General features: G+C 59.2%; 2 protein-coding genes and 2 non-coding genes across 5 annotated transcripts in view; 1 reads left to right on the forward strand and 3 right to left on the reverse strand.

Moving 5' to 3' along the window:
• Positions 1-135, reverse strand: part of RPL23 (ribosomal protein L23) — a 1,887-nt gene extending 1,752 nt beyond the window's left edge. The window contains exon 1 of the mRNA XM_026054494.1: positions 86-135. Coding sequence (XP_025910279.1) covers positions 86-98 — 13 coding nt within the window. The 5' untranslated portion in view covers positions 99-135. The remainder of the gene's footprint in view (positions 1-85) is intronic.
• Positions 136-358: 223 nt separating this feature from the next.
• On the reverse strand, positions 359-430 carry TRNAC-GCA. The gene has a single exon. It is a non-coding gene; the product is annotated as a tRNA-Cys (tRNA).
• Positions 431-1,191: 761 nt separating this feature from the next.
• Positions 1,192-1,263, reverse strand: TRNAC-GCA. Its single transcript has one exon. It is a non-coding gene; the product is annotated as a tRNA-Cys (tRNA).
• Positions 1,264-1,673: 410 nt separating this feature from the next.
• LASP1 (LIM and SH3 protein 1) lies at positions 1,674-26,106 on the forward strand. 2 transcript variants are annotated; one of them, XM_026054519.1, is made up of 7 exons: positions 1,674-1,742; positions 6,938-7,032; positions 18,268-18,352; positions 23,568-23,675; positions 25,338-25,491; positions 25,643-25,737; positions 25,859-26,106. In XM_026054519.1, exons 1-7 carry the CDS (start codon positions 1,674-1,676, stop codon positions 26,030-26,032), a joined length of 780 nt encoding a protein of 259 aa, XP_025910304.1. In that variant the 3' UTR covers positions 26,033-26,106. The 2 variants fall into 2 exon arrangements, with proteins under 2 accessions (XP_025910304.1, XP_025910305.1); XM_026054520.1 differs by lacking the exons at positions 1,674-1,742; positions 18,268-18,352 and having other exon boundaries at positions 6,952-7,032.
• The last annotated feature ends 1,038 nt before the right edge of the window (positions 26,107-27,144 follow it).

A 27,144-nucleotide genomic window follows, 5' to 3' on the forward strand; every position in this document is an offset into this window, starting at 1 on the left:
CCACTCCCCGCCGCCCCGGGCCGGCGCCGGGCAGAGGGGGCGCGGATGGCGCCGGATCCGCCGCCACGACCCGCCCGCCGCTCACCGCGCTTCGACATCTTGGCGCCGGAAGAGGCGACGGCGCGCGAGGCACGCCGGGAAGGGAGGCCGCCGTGCGGCGCCGCCCACACCACGTGACCGCGGAGTGTGTGTGGGGGGAGGGTCACGTGACCGCGCGCGCACACACGCCGCGGAGGCAGCGCGCCGGTAGGATTTGGTGAAATAAATGCTACTTTCTTCTCTGCGCTTTTTTTAAACGTATTTTCTTTTAATCAAGTGATGAAAAACAGGAAGGAAAAAAAAAACAGGAAATSRAAAAAGGGGGCACCCGGATTTGAACCGGGGACCTCTTGATCTGCAGTCAAATGCTCTACCACTGAGCTATACCCCCACGCGCTGGGAATGGCGCTCGGCGCCGCCTGCAGCAGCCCCGCCGCCCCGCTCACAACGACCCCGAAATCCCCTTTTCTTGCTCCTTTTCCTGGAGCAGTGACCCCGGTGCCCCCTTCTAATCCTCTCCCAGGGTTGCAGCCCCGTGTCTGGGTGCTGAAGGGGGAGCAGCCCGGCTTGCTGGAAGCTGAGAGGGACCAGGAAAAGCAGGCAGCTTTGGCAGGAGGCTGGGGAGAGCGGTGCGAGGGCTTCCCAGRGGGAAGAAGCAGCTGCTGCTGCAGCAGGATGCGATGAAACGGTTTTGAAATGAAGAGAGGAATTTTAAGCTGCCTGCTAAAACATATAAGGGGAAGGARAGAAACTGAGTGCCTCCCTCAACACCACTGCTGTGGATGCTGTGGGCCCTTCCGTAACRCGCTCGAGGAGAGGAGGACTTGGGGGATTTAAGGCACAGGTCCCTCCCCAGCAGTGATTTAGTTAGGGTCATTACAACGTCCTGCGCTGGCAGCCATTCAGGGCACCGCACTYGGAGCGTGAAGCCTGTGGGATCCGCCTTTATCCCCACCATGCTCCCAGTAGGGCCGGGACCGTGTTTGCAGACAATTTCCACCAAATCCTGCTGGAAGAAGGGCTGCATTTAGACCTGCATGGGAATTCAGCTTGTGAAGCCCTTGGCAGCTGGAGTCTTGCTGCCAAATGCGAGCTGCTAGGACTTGAACTGGGGTGGAAAAAGGAGGAAAACCATACCAAAACCTCAAATTAAGGGGGCACCCGGATTTGAACCGGGGACCTCTTGATCTGCAGTCAAATGCTCTACCACTGAGCTATACCCCCACGCGCCCACATCCCCGCGCGAGCGCTCTTAGCCCCGCCGCGCCACGCGGGAGCGCGGCGCGTGGGCGGAGCTGCCGCGCGCGCGGAAGGGCGAGTGTGGGGAGCCCACGCGGGGAGCTCGGCACGCGCACAAAGGGGTTGGGTGGGGGGGTGCGCGGCGTGCGGCGCATGCGCGACGGGGGGACGTGCAAAGAGGGGAAACGTTGCGAGCGAGGTTGCGCGTGCGCAGGGGAGCGTGGCGGGGGGAGGCGGTGCGGGGGGGGCGCGCGCTCTCGCCCCGCCCCCGCCCGTTGACCACGCCCCCTCCTTCCAGCCCCTCCTCCTGTCCCCGGCCACGCCTCCCGGCCACGCCCCTCCCCCTATTTAAGGGCGGCGGCGAGGCGGGCGGCGGCAGAGGCAGCGCGGCCGCCATGAATCCYAACTGCGCGCGCTGCGGGAAGATCGTGTACCCCACCGAGAAGGTGAACTGCCTCGATAAGGTGAGCGCTGCCGCCGCGGGCCTGGCCCCCGGCGCCGTCTCCGTGGGCCCCGGGGCGGGGTCTCCGTGGGCCCCGGGGTCCCCTTGTCCTGGGGTCCCTCTGGGGCTGGTGGCCCCCTTGGGTGCTGCTGGGGTTTCCTTGGGGGTTTTTGTGGTGCCTGGGCTCTGTTTGCAGCCCCCTTAGCTTCTTTGTGGAGTCTGGGCTTCCTCTTGGGGCTGTCTAGGGTCTCTGTGGGATTTGGGGCTCCCTTGGGGTCTGTCTGGGGTCCTTCTGTGGCCTCTCTAGGCTCTGGGTGAGGTCTGGGGCTCCTGTGGGCCTTAAGTTTTGTTTAGGGTGGCTCTGCCTGAGGCTCATCTAGGATCTTTTTAGGCTCTGTGTGGGGCCCTGTGAGGTCTCCTTGTGGGTTCTGTGTGGCCCTAGGCTCCTCTAGAGGCCCCTGAAGCTCTTTGTGGGGCCTGGGGTTCTTGACAGGGTGTGTGGGGCCTCATGGGCTCCCCTGGGGTGATGGGGTGGGTTTTACCTCTGTCTTCTGTGGGGCAACACCAGCCTGGCTGCCTCCTCGCTTGAGGCCCTTGGGGCGCCCCCCTTTGTAGACTAAGTCCTGAGCACCCCTGGATCTTCCCCTTGGCCATGGGTTGGASCAGAGCCTTGGGGTGACAGGGACCTAGCTCCTGCAATGCCCCTCTGGAAGCAGCACCCTCCATCCCAGCAGCTTGTCCTGCTTGTGACCAGCACCGAAGCCCAGCAATGGATGTGTGGGAGCCCTTGTCTTCACCGCAACCTCGGRCAGCATCCAGGGCTCCCCTTTATGTATAATTAACAGGCCGTTGTCTCGGCTTTGCGGCTGTCCGGATGGGAAACTGTAGCTGCTGCTGTGTAGAAATGAAGCTGGGTGTCTGGAGAGACAAAATGGAAAGCAACAGTTAATGCKTCCTCTTGAAGCTGGGGGCCTCATCTGTTTTGCATTAGCTGAGCTTTTTTTTAAAAAATCTTCAATTCCAATTGATACTTCTCTGTTCCAGGACTTAAACTTTATAGTTTCTGTGCAGCCTGCCTTAATGCTGTGTGCAAGTGCTTGAAGTGTCTCAAATCTCCTTTGGTCTAGASATGGAAAAAAGTGTGAGTGCTTTGACTCTGCTGTGCTCTCGCTGCTGCCTGTGCTTTATAGCTTTCCAGGCAATCCTTTGGGAATTAAGCTGTCCTGGATAGTGGGGCTGCTCTCCTCCCCCTCCTCTTCCAGGGTTCTGGGATGACCAGTTTAGGRACTAAAAAAAGTAACGTGAGGAATGCATGGATCTCGGCAGCGGCATTCCTGAGTTTCAGCAGACCCTATTGCTCACATTTTTAACAGATGATGTTTCCCCCTTGCCTTGGGAATTGCTCAAAGCGGAACTGCCAGCCCTGTGTCTCGGGAACCGTCCTGTCTGCGTGGAGCAGTGAGGCGGCTCTGTCTTCTGGAGCTCTTGCTGACCTCGAGTAGCTTCGGGGTATTTGAGTTGTGGCTAATTGGGAGGGCCGGGGAGCGCCCTGATGCTCTCTGTGCATTGCCATGAAGGCGTGAGTAATGTGTGTGCTGATACCACTGATGAAGTGACTCTTGTGGCCTAGATTTGAGGGGACTCTTCACCCCTGCCTTGCTCTGCTCGGTGCCTGGTCCTCCCTGTGCACCCCTGACCATGTCCTCCGTGCGAGGCCCGTGCTGATCCTCCCTGGGGCCTCCAGTGGTTGTGATGGAGCCTGGAGGAGTCCCTCTGCTTTGTGCAAGAGCCCRGGATACAGCCCTATTGGAGCCTGGCTAGGGAATGTCCACACAGCCACCCTCTGCGYGAGTCCAAAGGGCACTTCTGGCTCTGTTTGCCTAAAGCTGAACCAAAGAGCGGAATGGGGAGGCTGCCCGAGAGGGCAGTGTGTGGGGTGGAACCCCTGGGGCCTTTGCTGTGCTGATGCATTGAGAAACTGGGGTAGCTTTTCTTCCGGATGGCTTGGGCAAGTCCCCCGTGCCAAGTTTCTCTTTGAGATGCCCAGCAAATGAGGGGGGAAAAGCTGTGCTTTGTCAGCTGTTAAGAATACAGCACAATGAGTAGGGGAATGAAGCTGTGCTCCAAGCTCAGCCTCCGAATCCTGCCCTGGTGCTGAGGCTCCGACTGCTCTCGCCACCTTCCCAACCGCTCGGCTCCAGCTCKGGGAAGTTGGTGTTATCCGCCCGTTCCCTTCCCCCTCCTCTCCTTGCCCGAGTCCTGTCAGCAATCCGGATCAGATACCGTGTGATGTGGCCGACTTCCCCCACGGAAGCGACGTGTCCCACGCCGCTCGCGACTGGAACGAATGGCGCAGGGCTGGGCGCTTGTGGCTGCAGTGACTAAGCTGTAAACCCGTGTACAGCTGCTATCAGGTGACCTTTTCCAAAGCAATGGTAGAAGTCAGAAGCTGCTATCACAGAGTAGTCCYGAGCAAAAGCTTGCCTTCAGCCCAGGTAGTCTCTGTGTTGTGGTGTTTGCTCGCTTTGTGTCTCGGGTGATGTTTGTTCCCTGTGCCCTGCTCACAGGTGTGCAGCAATAGCTTCCCTTGGTGGAAGGATGTTTTGCAGCTCTAAATAAGCTTTAAGTGGCTGCACTGGTGTGTCCTGAGCTGTGTGCCCGGGTATAGGCTGTTGCAAGTGGCAAAGCTGCTCATGCAACTGCGTTTTTCAGAAGAGCAGCCTGGATTCCAGCCTGCTTGCTCCAAATAGAGGTCTGGCCTGCTGAGAGGTGGGATGAATTGCACTTGCAGCTGTACCTGAGATCTGCTCCAGGTGTTCCAAGCACTCCAGACTCCTCTGGAGTGGACAGGTGTTAATATACTTGGGAAAACTGACTTGGAGCTCTCTCCCTGGAGCTCTGCTAGTGGGTGAGCAGCAGCTCTACTGGAAGTCTTCATAATTAGTGTTCACCTGTGCTGGGCATATGTTGCTGCCCTGCCTTGTCTCAGTGGTGACTTAGTGACAGCCCTAACGAGAGATCCAAGCATCTAGGAAGACAAAGCCAAAAAGGCAGCAGAGTTTAAAGTTAGAGGTGATTTTCCCTTCCAAGTGCCGGGGGTGTCTGCAACCTGCCGAGGAGGCTCAACGAGAGCCCAAGGGCTGAAATGCCTTAGCTGGTGTAAGGCGAGAATATTCCTGCTGCTTTTTGGCTGTGGATAAGGGCTCTCTGAATTCAGCTCTTGTGCCAATGCTCTCTGCCCAAGCGGTCGCTGGCTGGTGAYAGCACCAAGCCTTGCTGCCATTCCTTGGGTTTTGGGCATTCTGCAGGAGAGAAGGCTCTTCAAGTCATCGCCTTTTGGTTTCTCTGCATTTCTAGTGCCATATTAATGCCCAGCCATTGCAGTGGGATGAATGACTGAGTGTGAGGAGAAACCTGTTGATTGCCTCTAGAGCTGCAGGAACTCGGCTGAAAGGCTGCAAGGTGGCCRATTTCCAGGCTCTGGATCTGTCTGTCCTTAGAGTCCTTAAAGTCTGAGCTCCGGGCGGAGATGGGACGGGACCCTCGCACAGGAGCCAGGGTGTGAGAACAGAGCAGGGTGCTGATGGGCCAGGGAAGGCCCTTGTGCCGGGCTGCTGCTCCGGAGGAGCTGGTGCAGCCGCGGGGAGAGCCAACGTGCTGCTTGGAGCAGCACAAAGAGGCGGCTGTCGCGGGGCTGCTCACTGCGGCACGGCCCTGTTYGCACCCCGGGGTGCAGCGCTGACGGGGAGCCCTCCTGCAGGAACGCACCCAACCTGCGAAGGTGGGAAGCGCTTTGGAGGGAGCTGGAGCCTTGCGGCAGCGGGGAGATCCCAGTGCTGGTTGCCAGCTGTTCTCCCTGAGGTTGCTGACTGCATGTCCAAGTTGTGCCCAGATCAAAGTCCTGCGTGGCACGTGGAGGGCTTGGTGCACTCTAATCCGCCTGGGCACAGGGGGGTTCCTGTGGCTTTTTAGCTTGTTCTCTCCTTGGGCATGCTGAGCTCGTGAGGGGTGGGTTATGGCTGGGCTGGGGGACTCTGCTGAGCGGGAGGAAAGGGGAACCCTGAATTCGGAGTGAAGCTGCTGCTCCCCGGGCTGGCCGTGTCCTGCCCTCCAGGAAGCCAGCTCTGCTMGCTGGGAGGCTGCCGGAGCCTGGGGCTGCAGAGGATCCGCTCTGGCCAGCCCCGAGCGCTGCCCTCGGGCTGCTGCCAGCCAGGGAAGCCCCTTGCTCCATCACAGTGGGAATGAGCTTGGAGAACAGCTCTAGGCATTGGAGAACAGATCCTCGGTGTTCACTGGATGTTGCAGCCTRCAGTGTTGGTGCATGGCCCAGGTTTTGAGGTGTCTGTTAGTCTGGAGGGTGAGTCTAAGAGGAGAGTCCTGCTGCTCTGAGGCCCWGTTCAGACCGCAGACCTCAGCCGGGGTGTGGGGTAAACCTGAGGCTGCTATTATAAGCACTCTGTGGGGGAGAATGCAAAAATTACCATTGCCACAGCTTTGAGTTACCAGCTTTATCTTATTGCTGTCTCCTTAGCTCTGCCCTGTTTAAAAGCTATTGACCACTTCAGAGAGAGGGAAGCTGAGATGTTCTTAGGGCGATCCTGTGTTCTTTGGGATCACAGGGCTTTAAGGTTTGGGGTTAATCCCTCAGCTGCTCAGGTAGGAGGCTGGTAACTGTTGTGAGGCCTTTTGAGCTGGCATCGTGCAGCTACTGTGGCTTCTCAGGAGAATCTCTCCATCTCAGTTTCCTTGGTTTGGTGTCTCTGCAGCCTCACCTGACCTGATCTTCTGGCTATCACTTGGCTACCATCAGCAAAAAGAAAAGCCCCAAACCTAAAGCAGCAGCAGCTTTGAAGCCTTCAAACCACAGCTGTTAACTTGGTTGCTGACAGGCTTCTGCTCACAGGGTTTTTGTTGTGCCTCTTTGAGCCAGGAGTTTCTCTCTCCTGGATCTGGTGCAGCTTAATGAATCCCTGATCTGCAGATAAGAAAACAAGATGCTGCTCTAGTGCAAGCCACAGATGTTGCTGTGTTGTTCAGATGAGCTGCAATGGGATCACTTGGGTCCTAAATTAGTGAGAATTTTGTCTGCCCTGTGTTTTGCAGGTGTCATGGATCTCATCACTGCATGCTGCAGGAACCACTGCATTTGAGCTGCCCAAGCTCAAATGTTAGAACTGACACGGTGCTCCTGTTAATGACTTTCCTTTCTGTTTTCAGTTCTGGCATAAAGCATGCTTCCACTGCGAGACGTGCAAGATGACCCTAAACATGAAAAACTACAAGGGCTACGAGAAGAAGCCGTATTGCAAYGCGTAAGTCTCTGCTACCTGCTCCAGTTCCAGCAGTGTGTGTTGGGTCTGTAACTTGCTGCTCGAGCCTGGGGAAGGCTGTAGTGTTTGCTGGGTCCCTCTTCCTTGCAGTTCTCTAATCTAGTGACACTTATTCTGGATGTTTTCAAGGGGAAATGTATCATGTGGATCCAGTTCCAATGTAAGAACCTGCTTTTGTGAGCAGAGACTGGAAAAGATAGAGCTGGGCAGARTGACGTGAGGTGGCTGTATTGCCCCCCAGCTTCCTCTGGTCTTTCAAGCTGCGGAGGAATTGTGTGGCTTCCCTTTTTCTGCTCTAAAGGAGGATCCTTAACTGTGTGCAACAGTACAAGATCCCTGGTGATAGACTCGGTATCTGAATAATGGATGATTCGAGGTACTCTGCTCTGAAGTTACGTTATTGCTCTGGGAGACCTTAAATGTGGTGTGTGTGACACTGAGTTTCCTTGGAGAGGAAGCTTTGCATTTCTTGAAAAAGATCTTCAATGCTGCCTTTGTCCTAGATTCCTTTTAGGAGGCCTCCTTAGCTCATCTGCAATTGATCAGTGGAGTCCAGAACTCTTAAAGCTAATCCAGTTAGCTCATTTGCTTAAGTTAATGACAATAGCTTCCTAGTTTCTGCCACTATATCATGAGCTAGTCCCTGCTGAATCCATAGGTAAGTGGAACTCGGTGCTCACTTGGCATGTTTCTTAATATCTTAAAGCTACTTTATAGTAGGTCTTTGTAGCTGCTGCTTATACTCTACCTAATTAAACACCTACATAGCATGTGCCTTTCACAGTGCTCTTAAACGTTAATCCTGACAGCATCCTTGTAAGATGGGTATTAATTCCACTAATGGATAAAACACTCTTGCTGCTTTTCCTTCTACTTTGTATTTCAGTTGGCTAGTGCTGTGGTTAAACTGCCTGCTGCTGGTGCTCTTCCCCAGCACCAGAAGCTGCTTGTGGTGTAGCCAGGGTGGCTGGAACTTGTATGATCTGGAAGGACTTATTAGTGTTGGCTGTGTAATTGGATCCTAGCTGAGGTGCAGGGTGGCAGTGGAGTGAGGTRTATCTAGATATCTAAGATTTCCATCGGCATTATCTTAGAATTCCTGCTTCCAAGGCAGGACTGGAAACTTGAGGTTAGGATCCAGGCATCTCTTCAGCTGTGACTGCAAAGGCTGCAGGAGATGGGACCCCTAATCTCACTAACAGGACCCCCTAATCTTGGTGTCCTGAGGCTACTGTTCCTCTGGATCCAGCACAGCCTCCTGCCCCCTTGGCAAAGAGTCTTCCTGGCACTGCACACAGGGACATCCACGTCCCCAGTGCTGTCCCTGGGCATAAAGATGGGCCCGGAGTTGTGTTCTTACGCTATCTCCCCTCCATGCTGGTAAAAGGGAAGTGGGATAATAATGGGAAATTCCTGGAATTCCAAGGAGTGTGCGCAACCTCAACCCATCTCAGTTTCTCAACCCCCTCTCCTCAAGAGCTCCCTTTGAAGCAGACTTTGTGTCTTAACCCTTGAGTGGCCTCCAAGCCTCCCTGGAGAGGCYGCTGCCTCTCTTGCCTCTACCTGGGGCAGCCTCGCATGCTCAGATCRTGTGTCAAGACCCATGTGGAGTGCTCTGTTCATCCTCCCTTGTCTGCCTGTGCCTTCAAACCCAAAAGGAACCCCGAGGAGCTCAGGTTTGCAGGCATATGAAGCCCATCTGGTGGCTGCCAACCYCTTATGCCCTCAGGGCTGGCTCTGCAATGGCAGTGCCCAGTCATGGGGGTGAAGTGAAGCTGCTGATGGGGAGCTTGGGCTCGGTCCCTCCTCATCTGGAGGAGATGGTGCCCTGTGAATGTGCTAACACCACTGCCAGGCAGGTGAATAACCAATGTGAGGATAACCGGGAGCTGCTCAGAGGGGGCCCAGCCCTTAAACAGCTTTTACTGATCCCGGAGCTGAGGGGCAGCCTCCCTATCAGTTAAGGGGGCAGGGTGTGTGGGGGAGTAGAGCACAAGTGGGAAAAGCAACGTTTATCCTGGCAGGGAAGAGGCTGCTTTTCTGAACATGCCTTAACACAGGGTCTCCTCTGTTTGAGCCCTGGCCTTCTGCCAAATTCCAAAGTCTTTCTTCAAGGGAGTAGTAGGAAGAGGGCTGGGCTTCCTCCCTATCTGACACTGCCCAGCAGTAAATCTGTGCAGAGCCTTCCAGGATGGTGAATGGTCAACTCTGACTGCAACGTTTCCCCCAGGTCAGGGACTCTCTTCCAAAGATGATCTTGTCCATGGTGAAGAGTTTCWGCTACCGACGGAGCTTTCGGGGTGACCGTTTCATTGCATCCTGCGTGAAGGGGTTGCCTGCAGCAGGGCTGCATTGATCCGCACAGCTCTGACCTTTTTCCTCTTCCATGCTACCATGGTGGCTTCATGCTCTGCTTAGATGATCGCTCATCATACGTGATGAATGAGGACTCTGGAAAAATCCTGTCTGAGAGTGCAAAGCAGTGTATTTGRTTTGGGAAATCGGCCTCCTCAGAGGTATAACTAGCCAGCATTGCCACTTGGAATGCACAGGGGAGCTCGCGTACGCCYGCGTGCGCAGCTCGGCGCGGGAGCAGTATCCAGGCAGCAAGAGCCTCTCCGAGGAGGATCCCTGCCCTGCCTTGGCTGCAGGATCTGTGGGTTTGTCTGAGTTAATGCTGATCTAAATGCAGCTGTCCTGCTGGACGCCTTTGGGCGCCAGAGCCTCGCGCTGCCGGCACACACGCATCTCTTGCACTGGAGTTGTGCTGCTGGAGCCTGGCTCCTCAGCGGCGCTGGCTCCCTGCCATGCACACACCCTGCGAGCCTCTGTTTTTTCTGAACTTCTCGAATGCGCTGGACTAGCTGGCAGGAAGTCATTGGCCTCCTTGTGCTGCCTCCTCCCCCACGGAGAGGCTGCAGCTCCAGCTCCGAGAGCAGCATCCTTTGTCTGAGCCTGCGGCACGGAGGCGACGCTGTCCCTCCCTGCTCACCTCGGCTGCAGACCTGGCTCCGCAGCACGGAGCTCATGGGCTGCTCGTCTCCACGTCCCCCGTGCTGAGGGGTGGCACAGCCCTTCTTTTCCCCCCTCAAAAGGGGGGTAATTGATAGGCAAGGCTGCTGGAAATACCTTATGTAGGTGTGTCCRGTGCTGCTCCTGCGCATGCCCTGCTTGTGACTCCAGGATTTCTCCGGGCAATCCTCTCTCTGTGTGGAGCAGCCGCACCCAAGCGTGGCCTCCTTCCAGCCCCATGTGTCCTGGGGGATCACAGAATCCCAGAATGTTCCAGGTTGGARGGGACCTCTAGAGATCCCTGCCCCAGCAGGGACATCCAGAGCAYGGGGCACAGGGYGGCATCCAGGYGGGTTTGGAGACCTCCAGAGAAGGAGACTCCACAGGCTCCCTGGGCAGCCTGTCCAGGGCTCTGGCACCCTCACAGTGCAGAAGTTCCTCCTCACCTGGAGATGGAACCTCCTGTGTTTCAGCTTATRCCCATGGGATTATACCCAGGGATCCCACCCTGGGGCCTGACCTTCCGTGGCACTCAGTGGGAGCAGCTCTGTGCCAGCCCTAGCCCAGCATCGCCCCTGGAGTGGAGCCTGGGCATGGGTGCCTCTGAACCAGAGCCTTCCAGCTCTTAATTCCTGCTAACAACCCGAAGAGCCTCTCTGGCAGATTTCTCAGCAGTAACTTGATCCCTGCCTTTCCAGCTGGAGTAAGCTGCTTGATACCCCTGGGGCTAACTTTTTTGCTTGGAAAAAGTTAGCGAGTAGCAGGCAGAGCTGCTGCGAGTTTCACAACAAGCCAGTGATCTGTTCTTGGCATCCCCTGCCATCCATCTGGTAGCTGCCCACTCCATCGATGGAGCGATCCTTCCAAGCCCTTTTCCTTAGGGGGAGGGAAGCAGGAAGGGAAAGAGGAACAACTGTGTGGCTGGGATGGAGTCCAGGTGTTTTTCTGCTGCTTTCTGTGCTGAGTTGCTGCAGGAGAATGTCTGTCTCCATGTATGTGCTTTGTATATGGTGGGGCACTGAACAGACCCCCCTGTCTGTCTCTGTAAATGAAAGCTGCTCTTTCTGGAAGCTCTGGGTTGGAGGACCCCAATGCGTATGGCTTGGAGGAGGGATGGGAGCTTGGGAATATGGAAAACTCTGGTTTATATCTGGTGGTGCACTGGGAAAAGCTTCCCCGCTYGCTTTGTGGAGGAGAGGGGATTCAGCGCATGGAAAAGCTCTCCTGAGTAAGGCTAGGACCTCAGGGTCGGGTGGTTGCGAGGGCTGGAGCGTCTGTTCCCTGTAGGGTTTGCGACCAACTTATTCCAAGTGCTGTTGGCAGAGTGGAAATTTGCTGGGAAACCTTTTGYATTCATGCAATCGCTTGGAGTTTCCCAAGCGGCGTATGGAAATCCAGGATCCTCTAGGGTTCTGCCACCCTCCTCCCACCCCATCTTCTGCTCTTATCTGTTCCCTAGGACTGGTTTCTAGCACCATTGCAGGTGCTGCTGCAGTTCAGGGACTGGAGTGGGGGCTTTGCATCCTGAGTGCAAATTTGTGGCCAATTTACTGGCACAAATAACCTGCCGTGCCCCTGTTGTCCCCTCCTCAGAGCGAACCTGCTGGTTTGAGGGGCAGTGAAGTGCAAGGACAGGCCTAGTCCCATCAACATTTGCTGCCCGTGTTGCTGCTTGGTTGTCAAGCAGTTTAAATCATTATACCCTGGTGTATAATGGATAAAGCATTTGCGGATAAAACCTGTGCAGAGCTGGGGGTGCTGCCCATGCCGCTTGTCCTGGGAGCGGGTGCCAGGCCCCGCTCTGGTTCTGCAGGGAGGTTTTAGCCTGATCTTGTTGAGAGGGCAGACTAAACAAATGTTGACTTTCCTCAACTTGCTTATCCATGCCCGGAGCCAGAAAAACTTGTGGAAAAACCTAGGTCCAGGGCAATGCCCAYATTGTTCTTGTAGGTAAGCTCAGGTCTGGGTAGGGGCAATGAATCGTGGCTCTTGGCTTGGCCTTAGCTGGAGCTGAGGCCTCTCCTGGGCCCAGCTGAGAGCTGGGCCTGAGCCGTGGGAGGGGGATGAGGGAATGGTGATGAGTGGCTGTTTTCAGAAGGGACTTSTGCTTTCGTGCCTTGGCAGCCCCTGTCCTCCTGTGCCCGCTTGAAATCTTTCTGCTGGATTCAGGCAGGTTTCTGTGAACGAGCTGCCTTTTGCCGAGCATCCCGCTCTGCGACAGCCTCTGGGAGCTGCTGGCAAAGCCCTTGGGAAAGGCGGGGAGCCACATGCTGCCTGTTTGCAGCGAGGGAAAACACTGCTAGCTCTTGCTGGCCTACACGGAGCGCTGTGTGAAGACACCGAGATCTGCTCGAGCTGCCGGGGGAGGCTGCTTCCCTCCAGAGCAGCATTCCTGCCCAAAGGCACTGGGAATYGCTGCAGCAAAGCTCCTGCTTCCCCCAGCCCTGCGGTAGCCTCTTGCTCATGCGCTGGCTTGGCGATGGAGGAATCCTTGTGGGAAAGCATCCTGCAAATCCCAATGGGAGCGGGTTTGTTCCTGAGCAGGGAGCTGTGGCAGTCGCCTCTCCCCGCAAATGACCCTCGGTGAAGTGCGGGTGCTGCTGCGTTTCTCCTTAAAACAAGAGCAGCTTATTTGTAAAGCATGTCCCCGAGAAGCAGCAGCTCTTTGCAAAGCAGGATGTGAACTGGTGAGTCTTCTGGCAGAGCAGAGCCTTTTGCTTCCCCTGTTTAACTCTTTTTGGCCAAAACCCTTGGGGCAGCCGTGCAGACCTGGAGGTGGGAGATGCAGCAGAGAGGGGGAAGCCTCRATGCCTTCTGACCAGCAAACTGGGCCCAAGAGGCCTGGGATAGGACCCCTGTTTCTGCCCAGGCTTCCTATATTTATACTGTTAACATCAGGTCAAAAATCAGCTTTTTGTCTTTGGTTTTTCTTTGGCCGTGCTGCTTTTTTCTCCTAAGTAAATGAAGGAAACTCTGCAGTGGCGAGGGGAGGATTTCTCTGCTGGTGCATGGGGAGATGGTCAAACAAGGCAGGGAAAGGCTGCTGAAAGCACCACGCAAACAGGGCCTTCCTTATCYTAGCGTAATTGTAGGATTTGCCGCTAACAATGGGGTTCAGCTGGGCGGCTCGGAGTTGAAGTGCTCTGATATCTCCTAATACAGCAGCTAGACGGAGTCCGTCTGGCCCGGGCAGACTCAATCGCGCGGATTTAAGGGCGCAACAAAACCCGCCTTGTCTCCAACCGCTGCGGCTCTGCCAAGGCCCGGTCTCACCGGGGCCACGGGGCTCCTCTCCCTTCCTGCTGCCCACGGGCTCCGTGGGCTGCTCTCCTGCAGCCGCCCTCCCTGCTGAGGAGCCCCGTTTGCCTCATCGGTGCTGCTGTAATTAACAGAGAGGTTGGGGGGATAGGGATGTTCGGCTCCCTGCTGCCCCATGTCCTTACCCTGGGAAGGACAATGTGGGTTTTTGCATTCTGGTCTTCCTTAGCTTGTTAGTTTTTATTTTTGTAGCTTATTGTTTTTGTGGGGTGTGAGGGCAAGGCTTTTCTTAATATCCCTCCCAAGGGGTGTAATCGCCCACATCCCGCGGATTAAAGGGGGAATTTCCCACTCCAGCGGAGGAGCGGTCGCCTTGGGCACTGCTGTCACGTGTCCCCCTGCCCCACATTCCCGGTGCCCTTGGGCTTAAGCTGGTGGCAGCCCCCTGTGGTGGAGGGTCTGGAGGGGGGGTCCTCTTGGTTAAGCTCTCCCTGGGCCAGGGGCTGATGCCGGTGCTGGCTGCCCTGATAAAATAACCCRTGTCTGCCCTGCTGATGAAGCCGGGGACACGGAGGGTGTGATGAGTGGGGAGCTCTCAGCATGTCCTAGGTGTTCCCATACCCCTCCTGCTTCCCAGCCTTGCAATTCCCAGCAGGAAGTGCTGCTGATGCCAGGGAGGCTGCAAGATGCTGCTATGGAAGCTCCCAGCATGTCTTATGTGTTCCCATACTCCTCCCGCTTCCCAGCCTTGCAATTCCCTGCAGGAATGCCAGGGAGGCTGCGAGATGCTGCCCTGCTCCATGCRGCTGGAATGGGGATCCTGCCCCACGTAGCTGTGACCGTGGGCAGGGAGAGCACGCGGGGCTCTCCTGCCCAAACAGCCCGTGTATTCTGATCCGGAGTCACTGCTCCGGTTGGAAGGAGGAGGCAGGAGCAGCTCCTCGCGGGTAGCTTGAATGGGGGTTGTGCCCAAATCCCGCTTGTTCATGAGCGCTTGATGGTTCTGCCTGAAGAGCTATTGCTTAGCAGCCGACTTCCCCCAGCGTCCTGTCTCTTGGTGCGTGGGACTCACCGTTTCCTTTCGGTTCGTCACAGGAACGGCTGCTCGAAGCAGCTTCCCCTGTTTGTCTGCTCAGCGGCTGGGTGCACAGCCCAGGGCGCTGCCGCTTGCTTCCTCCTCCCTAATGACCCTTTAGGGCCCAGAATCCTCCCAGTTTAACTYCCCCCTAAAGCCAAGGGGGAAAGCCCTGCCCTGGGGCTCCCTTTCCCTGGATAGCTCGACGGGTTGGAATGATGTCCATGCTAGCGGGTGCTGGAGGGCTTTGGGCCACCCCAATCTGCCCCCGCTGCCTCTTTCTCCAAGCCGTCTCCTGTTCCCATCCCCGCTAGCGAGGCTGCTTGTGCTGGAATTGCCCCGGGATCCAGCGCTTGTGCTGGAATTGCCCTTGGATCTGGCGCGTGCTGCTCCCACCGCCTCCACACAAGAGGCAGCTTGGGTGCRAATCCCTCCCCCTGCTCCGCTTCCCTTCCGAGACCTATTTCTGGTGACGCTGGGGGGAGGGCAGCGAGGACCCGGCGCTCCCTTCCCTCCTCAGCTCCTGTGGGATGTTTTTTTTCCCCCTCTAAGGAGGGGGTGGAATTTTTGAGTCTGTTCCCGCACCCCGTGCGCGGAGGGAAGGCTCCTTCTCCGCCAGCCCCGCCGGCGGGGGCGGCGGCGCCGTTCCCACGCACGCGCTGCCTCGCGCTCCACGGCCCGGGGCGCTTCATTTGCTTCCTCATCGGGGCTTCATTTATTGCTGACTGTTCCTGGGGCTGCGTCTCTGCACGCGAGGCGGTTTTGCCTCTCTGGGGCATTCCAGGGACGCGGGTGGCTCCGTTTATCCTGGCTGGGAGGCAGGGACTTGCGTGGCTCTGTCGCTGCTCCCCGCTCGGGAACGCCTGCTCTTGCAAAGCAAAGGCCCAAAATGCCCTTCTGTTGCAGGCAAGGATAGGAATTCTTGCAGCAGGAATTGCAGGCAAGGGTAGGGAAGGATGGAGGGATAAGGGAGGGATGTCTTTCAGATGGATGAGGCCTAGCCATGGGAGCGCACAATGAGGGAGCTCGGTGGCTCCATTCCGGATTCTAGGGATCCAATGTGTTCCAGATCACCCCAAGCCCCCATTCCAGAGGGGAGTTTCCCTGGGCCAGATGCCCCTCCTTGCTGTGCCGTGTGTCAGCCCTGGCCTTTGCAGTGCCTGAGGCTTCCTCCCCGTGTGCCGAACCCCRGCCTTCCATGGGCATGCGGAGCAGCGGATGCGGTTGCCACGGAAACGCGCTCGGAGGCTCCGGACGCGGCTCCAGCCCTGCGGAGCCCGTTACAACGGGGCTCTGTTGCAGCGGCTGCCGCCCCGGCAATTCCAAAGGGGAACCTCGGGAATTGCTGGGGTTCTGCTCCCTGCTCYGGAGCTGAGCTGCTCCACATGGAAGGTCAGCACCCGGGAGGCCCGTTGCGTTCCTTGCTCCATCTGCACTTAAAAAGTGGCTCTGTCTCCGTTGACCTTGGTGYGGGGCAGCAGCTCGGGAACGGGCTCTGGCACGCGCGCAGCGATGGGTAAAGCAAGGGGCCGAGTCTCGGCTGTCTCCTCGTGCCCCGGCTAGCTGGGCTCCTGCTTTTATCGGATTAACACTGCTGTTAACGCCAGCAGCCGCCTCGGAGCCCCGTTTGGGCCAGAAGCGCCCGTTTTGCTGCGTTTCCTGCTGTCTGTGTCCAGCTGAGCACTGGTGCCCCTGTTGCAGCAACATGGCCATTGCCTTCCCCGGGACCCCCCGAGGATGCGGCGCCCGGACCGAGGATGTGCTGCAGCTGAAACAACCTCCTCTAATACCAACTGCACTAGTGACCCTTGGAGCTGCTAGGGGCTGTTTGCGTCACCCTTGTGCCGCAGTCCCTAGTCTGCTTCCCCGGATCCCTTTGGGAGACTGAGCTCCTGGTCTGTGGCCGCTGTGGGGCCTCCCCAGGTGTCTCTGACCTGCTTGGAGCAGCTGCCTTCACGTAAGCATCTCTAAAGCCTTTTTGGAGCAATGTCCCAAAGCTCCTGGGAGCAGGGATGGAGCCTGAGCTCCCGTTGCTGCTCTACGACCAGTTCTTGTCCCCTTGCATCTTCCCTGTTGCACGGGAGCAACCTCTTGGTTCTGGATACGGCCGCATCCCGTGTGTTCTTCCCTGTGCGAGTGGTGCCGAGGATGTCCTGGCTGGTACCCATCAAGAGCGGGTGACGGGCAGGGTATTTTCCAGCCCTGGGCATCCTGGGATCACCCCATGTCCCTGTTGGTTAGCAGGGCCAGGACACATCCAACTTGGTGGGGACAGGACAGAGGCTACTCGGTGCTACCTGCCCTCCTTGGAAGGTGCTGCCTCTCCTGGCACCACRCGCTCTCACTCGCCTTTTGCTCCCTTTTCACCGACCACGTCTGCGTTGCTGGTTTTGGGTGCGCGGGCGTGGGTTCTCTCCCTTCTGCTGAGATCCTGGYGAGGAGGCTATTTTTGTGCTCGAGCTTCCTGCGCTGCTGCTTTGCTGAGGTACGTGCTGCTCTCGCAGGGCCGTGGCCTCGGCGCGTTTCGCTTTGCTGCCTGGTGACGGCCCTGCTGCGAGGAAGCAGCCCTCGCCCCGGCTCCTCCGGGTACTGCTGCCATGTGGCTGATCTACCATCGTTCACCCACGCTCGGGCCGCCTTTGGGCACAGCGCCGGCTCCGGGAGCACCTAAACACTGGGGTGCAGAGAGCCCCAAGCGGCTTCGCATGGCCACGGGGGGGCCTGCGCCGGGCGGCCCTCGAGCAAGAAGGGGGCTCGGCCGCTGCTTGTTCCGCGTTGAGTAAAACGTGGGAATCGGCGCTGGCTGCGGTGGCGCGGCCGGACGGAGCCTCTCGCTCCGCGGGAAGCTGCGGCGCGTCGGGCTGCGCGGTTCCTCTTCGCGGGAGCCGCTGCCTGGGCCTGTCGCTTCTTCCCAGAGCCGTGCCGGGCAGCAGGGTGCCAGTGCTCTGGCTTTTCCAGGGAATTTACCCCGGTGGAGAGGGAATGCAGTTGTGTCGGGATTCACCCRGAGCCGCGTGTGCCTGGGACTGCTGCTCTGCATCCAGAATGGAGCCGGGCACGATGCAACGGCTCTGCCTCCAACCTGCCCTCGTGCTGGGCGCTAACGTCCCTGCAGTGGTGTCTGCTGCTGCACCGGGGGGTCCTGCCCCAGCTCCGAGAACCCCCCGGCGCTTTGGGGAGGCAGGTTCCCTCCTTGCCCCTTTGCAGCCGTCCAGGCTGCAGCGGAGCGTCTTCTGGGCGCCTGCGAGAGCCAGGTGAAGTTCCCCTTATCCGTGTAGGGATATAGAGATGCATTCCCACTGGCTCTTGGCTCCCTGCTGGCGTGGGGTTCTCCTGCCCGCCGCTTTGGCGTCCGCAGCCGAGGTGGCTGCGTCTCACCAGGGCTCTGTGGCACTGCGGGCTGCCGGCGGCCGGGCTGGCGGCCAGGCCCCCGGGGACTTCTGCTTTGCGCTGTGTTCCTGGCTCAGGCCTGGCCGGAGGATGCACTAAATGTGTATTGAGCTGCTATAGATTAGTGCCCCAAGGTGGCTGCTGGGATGCTGACACGGTTTAAGCTGCGCTCATGAGATTCTGCAGTACTAAGCCCTCAACGTGAGGATTGAGTAACTTTGATTAAAAAAAAAAAAGCAAGAAAAATCAGCCCAGTCCCCTCCGCAGTCTCCAATGGCCACAGCTGAATGTGCAAGCGTTGACGCTCTGCAGTTTTGCCGCCGCTGCTGCTGGCTGTGACTCCCTTTTGAGGGGGCCCCGGAGCACTCGTGTCCTCCAGAGCTTCTCTGGTTGGAGTCGAGGGCAGGGTGCCCGGGAGAGGGGGAGAAACGTGGCTCCTTCCCCAGGCAGGCCGTAACCGCTGGTCCCTCTTGTCTCTGCAGACACTACCCGAAGCAGTCCTTCACCATGGTGGCAGATACACCCGAGAACCTGCGCCTAAAGCAGCAGAGCGAGCTCCAGAGCCAGGTAAGCCCGTGCACCGCTCCCTGCCCCAGGCCCGTGTGCTCTGCCCCACTGCAATGTGTTCTCCTGCACTCTGAGGCTTGAACACCCTCACCCCGGAGGGGCAGAGGCAGCTTTGGTGTGCGGATGCTTCTTGGATTTCCTGCATCTCAGCTGTGCTTGTTGTTCCATCATCCGTGGCCACTGGGATCTCGAGGAAGGCAGAATTGTCCAGTGAGTGTCGGCCTCTCCGCTCGTGTCCTTGTCTTGTGCCTGTGCCGAGATGCAGCAACACAATCAGGGGAAATGACCAAATGCCTCCTCGGCCCGGGGAATTGCTCCAGAGGCAAGTTTTTACTTGAAAAACCTGCCTAGGTTTCAGACCTGTCCTGGTTCTATACCCTTATGGTGTCCCTGGGTGAGCAGAAGACCTCAGCTTTGAGGCACAGCTCTGAGCTGGGTTCTTGTACTAATTTCTTCAGCAGTAGGAACTTGCCTCTTTCAGAGGAGAATGAGGAACAATATCTGTTTTCCTTCCGCTCTCTCCAAGACACTGAAAACTTAAAGAGTTGGGAAGGGTTAGTGGTGCTTTTTGCAGAAAGCCGGTTGGACGGGCAAGATTTGGCAGCTCTGATGGTTGGCCCTTCATCTTCAAGGTGATGAAGGTCTTCTTCCCCTGTCAAGAACCGGCCTTTGGGCAAGGCTGGGCCTGAAGGTTAGGGCTGTGTTGGAGTATCTGAGACAAGCCCCTGATCTGTTCTCTCCTAAGCTTTGATGCTGCAGAACTGCAGATGTCTGCTCTGGAAATGCTCTGCACTGRAAGAAAACGCATCCAGGGGCAATTCTGGCTTGAGTCACAGTCCCTCAGGAGAACACAGGATGTGGCGACTATTCTGGGAATCTGCTTATTTTTATTTTTTCCCTTGATGAAAAGGGTCAAAAAGGCTGCCCGGGGTGTTGTCAGCAGGGCACCACTCGGCATCGAAACGTGTTGGTCCTTAGAAGGTCGGAGCAGAGGGTGCCTAGCACGGGATTTGCCTTGGTGATGCTCGCAGGGCGAGCATTCCTCTTATTCCTCTTTCGGGATCAATGCATCCCTCTCCCCGCTGTGCCGGGAAGGACAGCGTGACCTTCCTTTCTTTTCCCATTAGCCTAAGAGCACCAGGAGCTGAAACCCAGTTTTCTGGGGGATGTTTCCTGCTGGAGGAGGGGGAAATTAGGACCYTCGGTTACCTGTTAAAGGCTAGAGCTGGGGGTGCCCACACAGGCAGCGCTGAGTTTTGAAACCTCTGCTTTTGTGAGGCCTCTTCCTCAAAGCAAGTTGCTCAAGAGCTCCCTGGCTTGCAGAAACGCAGCTTGGCTCGAGCAGAGCTAGAGCTCAGCCTGGGGCTGCCTTTGTGCTTCGTGGAGCGGTTAAGGGGACACAGTTGCTTTTCCATGGTAACAATCAAGATAAAGCTGCAGCAAGTGCTCCGAGGCTCCGTGCAGTTTTCACAATGAATTCAGGCTCTTCCTTAGTCCTTTCCTTTTAAAGGAGACTTTAAAATTAATCCTCTGCACTGCCCAGGCCTATGGATAGCTTGTCGGGGCTCTTTAGCTCTGTGCTGGGCGCAGTCTGCTCTAGGACAGGTCTGCAGGACCCGGGCCTGGCCCTGCTGCAAGGCACAGGCAGCTGCCAAGGGACACGTGGCCCTTCTTGCCACGGTGTCACATGCCAGCCACTGCTCTGCTTCAAGCTCTTTAAGAAGCCAGGTTCTAGACTTAGTCACTAGAATTAGAATTCTAGCAGAATCCTGCTAGACTTAGGACTTGGACCCTTAGGACTTAGACTTAGGACCCTAGGACTTGAAAGCCCCTTGGACTCTGTTTATCCCCCCGTCCCTCTTGGTTGAATGTCCCCACAGTGTCTTGCTCAGACCCAGACACCTGCCCAGCCGGGACAGAWGAGGTTAAAGAGACGATGTCGGGAGCGACTGAGCTCTGGGAAGAACTAATGGAGCAGCATCCCCTTCTCCTGCAGGAAAGAGCAGAAAGACCCTGTGTAGAGGGAGCAGGGAGTGCTGAGGAAGCTGAATCGGACTGAAATGCCCTTGGTCCTCCCTGGAGGACAGACCTCAGCACACTTTAGATAAGATCTTAATTTCTCTCTGCCTTTGTTCGCCTACAAAGGGAGTCTYCTGTTTTCCAGGCAAGGAACGGTGATGGTTCTTGAAGCACTCTAAGTGCAGCCTCTCTGTGCTCTCTTATTGACAATCCCTTAGTAATTGCAGGAGCTGTGTGGCCGCATCAGGACCGGACTGGGGCCCTTGCAGCCTTTCCAGAGCAGGCAGCCCTGCAAAGCAGCTGGGAGAACAGGAGCTGAGAGCAGAAACGGGAAAGCTTGTCAAAAAGGGCTTGCTGGCTCCCTTTTTGCTACCATGACAGCCTAGTAGGAGTGTTTTCATACCAAAGGCTGCCAGTTCAAATGCTACCTGTAAAGTGCACCCTGACGGTGCTGTGATGGGCAGAGCTTTGCACGTAGGTTTAGTCAATATAGTTGTYTGGGGTGAGCTCAGGGCTGCGAACAGGCTGATCTTCAGGCTGGCATTTGCCAGCCAGAGTCGCTCTGTGGTCCYGGTCGTGAAGCTTCCCAGCGTGCCCGTCCCCTCCATGGGCTGTGCTGTGAGCAGGGAGGACGCTAATGGTGACCGGAGCAGTTTCGGGAGCAGTTTCATGCAATTTCTGGTGTTCTTCTCTATTTGTGTTTACTGGGAAGGCGTCTTTTGTTCCGGTCACTGACGGCAGCTGGGTAATAATGTCTTGTGCRGCTAAATGAGGCTGCAAAGTGACAGCTTTTACGCCTGCAGCCCTCTCTTCCAGCCCACGCGTGGCGAGAGAATTGCAGGGTTCCTGCCCTGCCGCTGCTTTTCCAGRCTCAGAAATTGGTATCTTTGGACGCAGCCTTTCCTGGCTGCGGGCGGGGGCTCCTGGTAAGGTAAGCGGCTCGTGGCCCCAGGCTGCCCCTTTGCAGCATCTGTCCCCGTGGGGAGCTGCTCTCGGCGAGGTGCGGGATGGGGATGGGATGTGCTCGAGCTGATCCCTGCTTCGGGGCTGTAAAGGGCAGCTCTTCCCGGGCTTCCTTTGGATAACGCATGGATGCGAGAGCCACGGGGAAATGGTTCCTGCAAGGAAATGGACCCTGGASCCTGTACGGGTTTTGTGGAATGGGATCCTGGCAGAGCAGGTGTGAGCGGCCCGTGGGACACCGTTTCTCTGCTCCCATAAAGCYGGGCGCTGCAGACGGTGCCGGGAGCGCGAGGCCGAAGGCTCCTCGAGCCAGCGGCCRAGCAAAAGGCCCGAGCTGGAGCGCGAGGCACCAGGAGGGCGCAGCGGGAGCCTCTTGCACAAGCCGCTTGCCAGCAGCTCCCGGCGGCACGTCCTCCGGGAAGCAGGGGGATTTGGGGAATTGCACATCCCTCAGCTTTGGACCAGCCTGGCTCCCCTGTGCTTGCTGCTCCGCGGGGCCTCGTGGCCCTTCAGAGGCTGCGGCGGCCGGTGCTGCTCACTGGGATTCCCGCAGCATCCCGGGGGCCCGTCTCCRCTGCCCTCCTTCCTCCCTGGTTCCCGCCAGGATGTTTTGGGCCGGCTCTTTGGAGCCGCGCGTGGCAGAGCAGCGGCCGCCCGGGCCCCTACAAGGGCAGGGAGAAGCGGAGAGGCRCCGGCTCTGCCGCTTCCTCCCTCCTTTCCGGCCTCCTCGCCCCGCGGCCAGGAAGGGCTGCGGTTCCTCCCCGCGCGGGCGCAGGCCGACGGGGACCGCAGGCTGGTCCCGGCCAGCGCCAGGGCTTCGCTCCCAAACAGCCGGGAGCTGCTGCTTCGGAGCCGGCGCCCCTGGTGCTGCCTGCGCCTTGGCACGTCCTGCCCGGCCCCGCTCTGCCGCCAGGCTCGTTAGGCTTCGTTAAGCCTCCCAGTGAGCTGCGAGTCTGCTGGGCTCGTGTGAGGRGCAGCCGGGGGCTCCCGGCGAGCCCAGGGGAGCTGGGCTCCGTGCTGTGCGGAGCCGCCTTCCCGCTCTTCCCTCCCGCTCCGAGCCGGAGCACACGGAGGCCTCGGGCTCCTGGAGCGGATGGAGGTGACCAAGGAAGTGTCTGTGTCTCAGAGTTCCTTCCTGGGAGGCGTTGGCTGACCGGGATGTAGGAAGCGAAGAGAAGCATGCGCTGATYCCTGGAATTATGTAGAGCGTCGGCACCAGGCTTCTTAACTGGAACCCTTGAGCCAGGACAAGCTGAGCGGGTCCCTGCTCCCACCTCTGGCTCCTGACCCAYCACAGCCCCACCTGGGAGCCTCGTGAGGCTTGGGAAGCAGGCAGCTCTCCCATGGGAGTCATCCCTGCCTCTTCTCACAGCATCTATGAGCTAAGAGGAGGCTCCRGAGGTGTCTCCCGGCTCCTTGGCTGCTTCCAGGGTGATTAGGAAACGCTTGGCAGCCTTTCCTGGGAGGTGCTGCCGGGCCCAGCTGGATGCAGCCGCCCGGCTCGGCGGCGAGTCCGTGTGCTTGGAAGCGGCGTCTCGGAGGAGGCCGTGCCGGGAAGGAAGCGGCTCTGTCCCTTCCCAGCAGGATCTGCCTGCGGCCACTCCCGCGGGAGAGCCGGGTGCTGCTGCGGCAGGGGCTGCTGCGCGCCCGAGGGTCCCGGTGCGGCCCCGGAGYGAGCTCCATGCCGGGAAGGACACTGGGAAGGCGGCAGAGCTGCTCTATCAAGGCAGCCCAAAACGCCCGTTTCCTTCCGCTCYGGAGGGATTGAGTCCGCGGTCGGGTTGCGGCCTCCGCGGAGGCTGCGGCCGCTTCCTGCGGGGAGCAGCGTTCCCGGCAGGATGAGCAGGCCCGAGGGCACGGATGGAGGGCAGCCCTGGCCCTGGGCGTTCCGGAGCTGCCGTCGGCCGCCCTTCCCGCTCGCAGCCGAGGTGGGAACCGCGTCCCTGGCGCTTAAAGCTGCGTAGAGGTTTTCAGCTCTGCAGGGACACTAAAAAGGCTTTTAAAGCTCCTGGGTGCGACGGGCAGACGCTGATGGTGGTGTCAGATGCCCCGTGAAACCAAAAGAGAAACAGGAGCAGCAAAGGCAGGGGAAGTCCCTGGGGCAGCAGGACCCGCCGCCGCGCACAGTAGGGAAGCGCGAAGGGAGGCTGAAGCTCTCTCGCAGCGCAGGGATGCTCTGCATGCTGTTTGTCTCCCACATTCAAATCTGKTTTTCTCCTCTGTTTGTATCCAGATTCGCTACAAGGAGGAGTTTGAGAAGAACAAGGGGAAAGGCTTCAGTGTGGTGGCTGATACCCCAGAGCTGCAGAGGATCAAAAAGACTCAGGATCAGATCAGCAACGTGAGTAGCTTCTAATCTCTGCGTGCGGAATTGCACCGTCCTCCCGCTGCGCTGCGGGCGAGGGCTGGGGCTGCAAAACGAGGCCCAATGCTCCTGCAGCTGCCAACGAGCGACTGAGGCTGCTCYGAAGCCTCGCAGGGTAATCTAAGGAAAAACTCCTTACCGGTGAGGGGGACAGAGCCCCGGAACAGGCTGCCCAGAGAGGCTGTGGAGTCTCCTTCTCTGGAGATCTTCCCAACCCGCTTGGATGTCGCCTGTGCCACCTGCTCTAGGTGACCCTGCRYGTGCAGGGGATTGGACTCGATGATCTCTGAGGTCCCTTCCAACCTTAGGGATTCATGATGATTCTAATTTGCAGGCATCATTTCCCCAGGTCCCTTGTGAACCTCTTTCCACGGGTGTTGTGCCTGCAGCTAAACACCCCGCGTGCTCCTGGAGCCCCTTCTGCTCCAAAGGCTGACAAATGCAGCGCATGAGGCTGCAGCCCCATGGAAAGAGGAATTCTGTCCTGTGCCCCCAAGAGACCCTCCTCCTCCTCTTCCAAAACCGATAAGAGCCCTGCCCAGGTTTGGTGGCACCTGGCTTAGCTTGTGCTTCATGCAGCAGCCCCCGCCAATGCCCGGGTGCGGGTTGAAGGGGCGCAGGACAGGGCGGGCTGCGTGGGGCCGACGAGGAGGAAGAGGAGGATGTGGATGTGGCTCACGTGCTGCAGCCCCTGTGCTGCCCTTGGGGTCACATCCCCTTCCCAACCCCACCTCGAGCTCCCGGAGCGCAGGGGGCCAATGAACCTTGAGCTGCTGGTGAACGGCTCGGCCCTGCCGCTTATCTCGGGGCAGGAGCTGTTGCGAAACGCGGCCCGGCCGCAGGCGGCACCGAGGCGGCCGGTTCCTCTCTGCGCCAGAAACCAGCTCAGCCGGGTCTGCTGCGYGGGGCTGCCCCTCTGCAGGGCCCTGAGCGGCTCCCGGGGTCCCCAGGGGAGGGTCTGTCACCCCAGGCAGGGGCTCCTGCAGCCTCGGGGAAGGGAGAAGTGGCAGGAAGCTTTTTCCGGAGCATTTTTCCCATCCTCGCCAAGAGCGCCTCTGCCTTGGGATGCCCTGTGCGCTTCCCAGCTCGGCTCGGTGCATCYGGGCTCGCAGGAACGCGGAGGGCGGATGGTGCCCGCGCCCTCGGTGGGAGGCCATGGATCAACACGGACTCCGAAGCGCCGGCGGGGCGGCAGGAGGGCGTTAGGGCCGGGCCCTGCTCATCTCCGGGGTGTTTCTGCGCTCYGGCAAGTCCTGGCTTCTCCTGGGAGCTGCAGGGTGGGCAGCCCTCTCCCACCCCGGGCGCTGCAGCCGCCCGCGCGCCCCCCTCTCCTCCTGGGAAGTTGCTCGGGTTGTAAGCAACGCAGCAGAGAGGTGAGACACGGAGCCCCTGGAGAAAAGGGCCGGAGGAGCCGAGGGCTCCCGTGGGGCGCCCTGCGGAGCCCGGCTCTGCGCCAGGCTCTGCCTGCCCCGTGGCACTGTCACTGAGTAACTGTTTAACCAGCAGGCAAATGGGCTCCAGGTGTTTCCCAAGAGCAGTGTATTCATTAACACAAGTGGCTATTAATTTTTACGCCCAGGCAGCCGGGTTAACCCTTCCCGCAGCGCTCCCAGCTCCTTCCCTCTGTCCTTGCCCTAGATAAAATACCACGAAGAGTTCGAGAGGAGCCGGATGGGCCCGAGTCCCGCCGAGGGCGCGGAGCCGGAGCGCAGGAACTCCCAGGAAAGCTCCAACTACCGGAGAGCTGCRGAGCAGAGCCAGCCGCCTCACCACGTGCAGCCCGGCACCCCAGGTAGGCGCGGGGCCGCGGCGGGCGCTCTTCCCCCCGGCAGGGCTGCACGGTGCAGCTGCAGCAGCCCCTGCGCCGGGGCGACGCGGGCGCCCCGCGCTCCCCTGTGCCGGCAGCAGCAGCTCTGGCTCACGGGCCCCTCTTGCCCTCGCAGTCTACCAGCAGCAGCAGCCGCCGTCTCAGTCCTACGGCTACAAGGAGCCCGCGGCGCCGGCCTCCACGCAGCGCGGCGCCCCGTCCGCAGCAGGGGTGAGTAGAGCGGCCCTGGCACCGCGCGGGAGCTGCGCCCGCCTTGGGCGCCGGTGCCGCCGCGACCTTCCCGGCTCCCGGCCGGGTTCCCCGCCTCGCTCTGAGCCCTCTCTCTGCGCAGAAGCGGTTCCGTGCCGTCTACGACTACAACGCGGCCGACGAGGAYGAGGTCTCCTTCCAGGACGGCGACACCATCATCAACGTGCAGCAGATCGACGACGGGTGGATGTACGGCACGGTGGAGCGCACGGGGGACACGGGCATGCTCCCCGCCAACTACGTGGAGGCCATCTGAGCCGCCCCGCGCGCGGCTCCCTCGCCCAGCGCCCCTTGCCCRCCGTGTCCCGCCGGAGCCGTGTCCCGCCGTCGCGGTTCCTCTCTGTTCCTGCAGCGCCTCTGGTTTCTCTCGCCAATCTCGCTCTGTCCTGTAGCTCCGTGGGGACCGAGGGAGCTCTGGCCGCGTGGGATGTTGGCAGCTCCAGAGACCCAACCCCGTAGCTTTGCTTGCTCCTTCGCCCTCCTCCTCCTCGCCAGCCCTCCCGGGTGGCTGCAGCCCCCCCAGCCGGGACTGGGCCCTTTCCTGGCTGGGATCGTGCACCCAGGGAGGAGCCGGGCGGCTGTTGGGACCAAACTCTCCTACCTCGTGCAGGGCAGGGCCGGGACGGGGGAGGAGCAGGGGGCAGGACGAGCAGGGCTTCCGCCGGGAGCTCCGTGCGGATGCGGCCGGGGGGTTGTCCCAAGGGCTGCCCGGGGCTGCAGGGAGGCAGGAGCCGGCAGCGTCTGCCCCGCGCCGCCRGCTCAGCCGGGCGCTTCCCCCGTCCCCTGTCCCGTTCCGTGTTCCCATTCAATCTCTGCTCTTTTTAAAACATTACAAAGTAGGACAATTCATGTTTAAAATCATAAACAGAATCTTTTACTTCCTCCTTGAGCTTCAGAGCTGCTGCTCCGGACAGCCCTGCGAGCGGCTCTTGGCTCCTCTCCCTTGGCTTGGGCTGCCCGCCGGCCCCGTCCCGCGGGAAGCCGGGTCCCGGAGGGATCACTGTGATCCAGAGCCTGCTCCGCTCCGGCCTTCTGCTGGGAACGGGGCACGGGGAGCAGGCCCACGGTCCCCGGTGGCGGTGGCTTTTGTGGCCGACTTGGGACCGTCCACATTGCGACCACGCTCTGAAAGGCCGTCCCGGGCATCCCGGTGCCCTCCTGCCCCTCCAGGCCGCGGCTTCCGCAGCGGGACGGGCAGGGGCAGCTCTAACTGGAAAGCTCTGGGTGCCCCATCCTGCCCCCGGCTCCTTTCCCGGCGGGAAGCCCGGAGCAGCCTGGCCAGGATGGGAATCCCGGTCAGTCGGTGCTAAAACCAGGGAGCACAAGAGCAGGAGGCGGGGGGGCCGGGGCTGCGTCTCCCCCTGCTAA

Source organism: Nothoprocta perdicaria, unplaced genomic scaffold (assembly GCF_003342845.1).
Source record: "Nothoprocta perdicaria isolate Ctin4 unplaced genomic scaffold, notPer1 scaffold_121, whole genome shotgun sequence".
Lineage (NCBI taxonomy): Eukaryota > Metazoa > Chordata > Aves > Tinamiformes > Tinamidae > Nothoprocta > Nothoprocta perdicaria.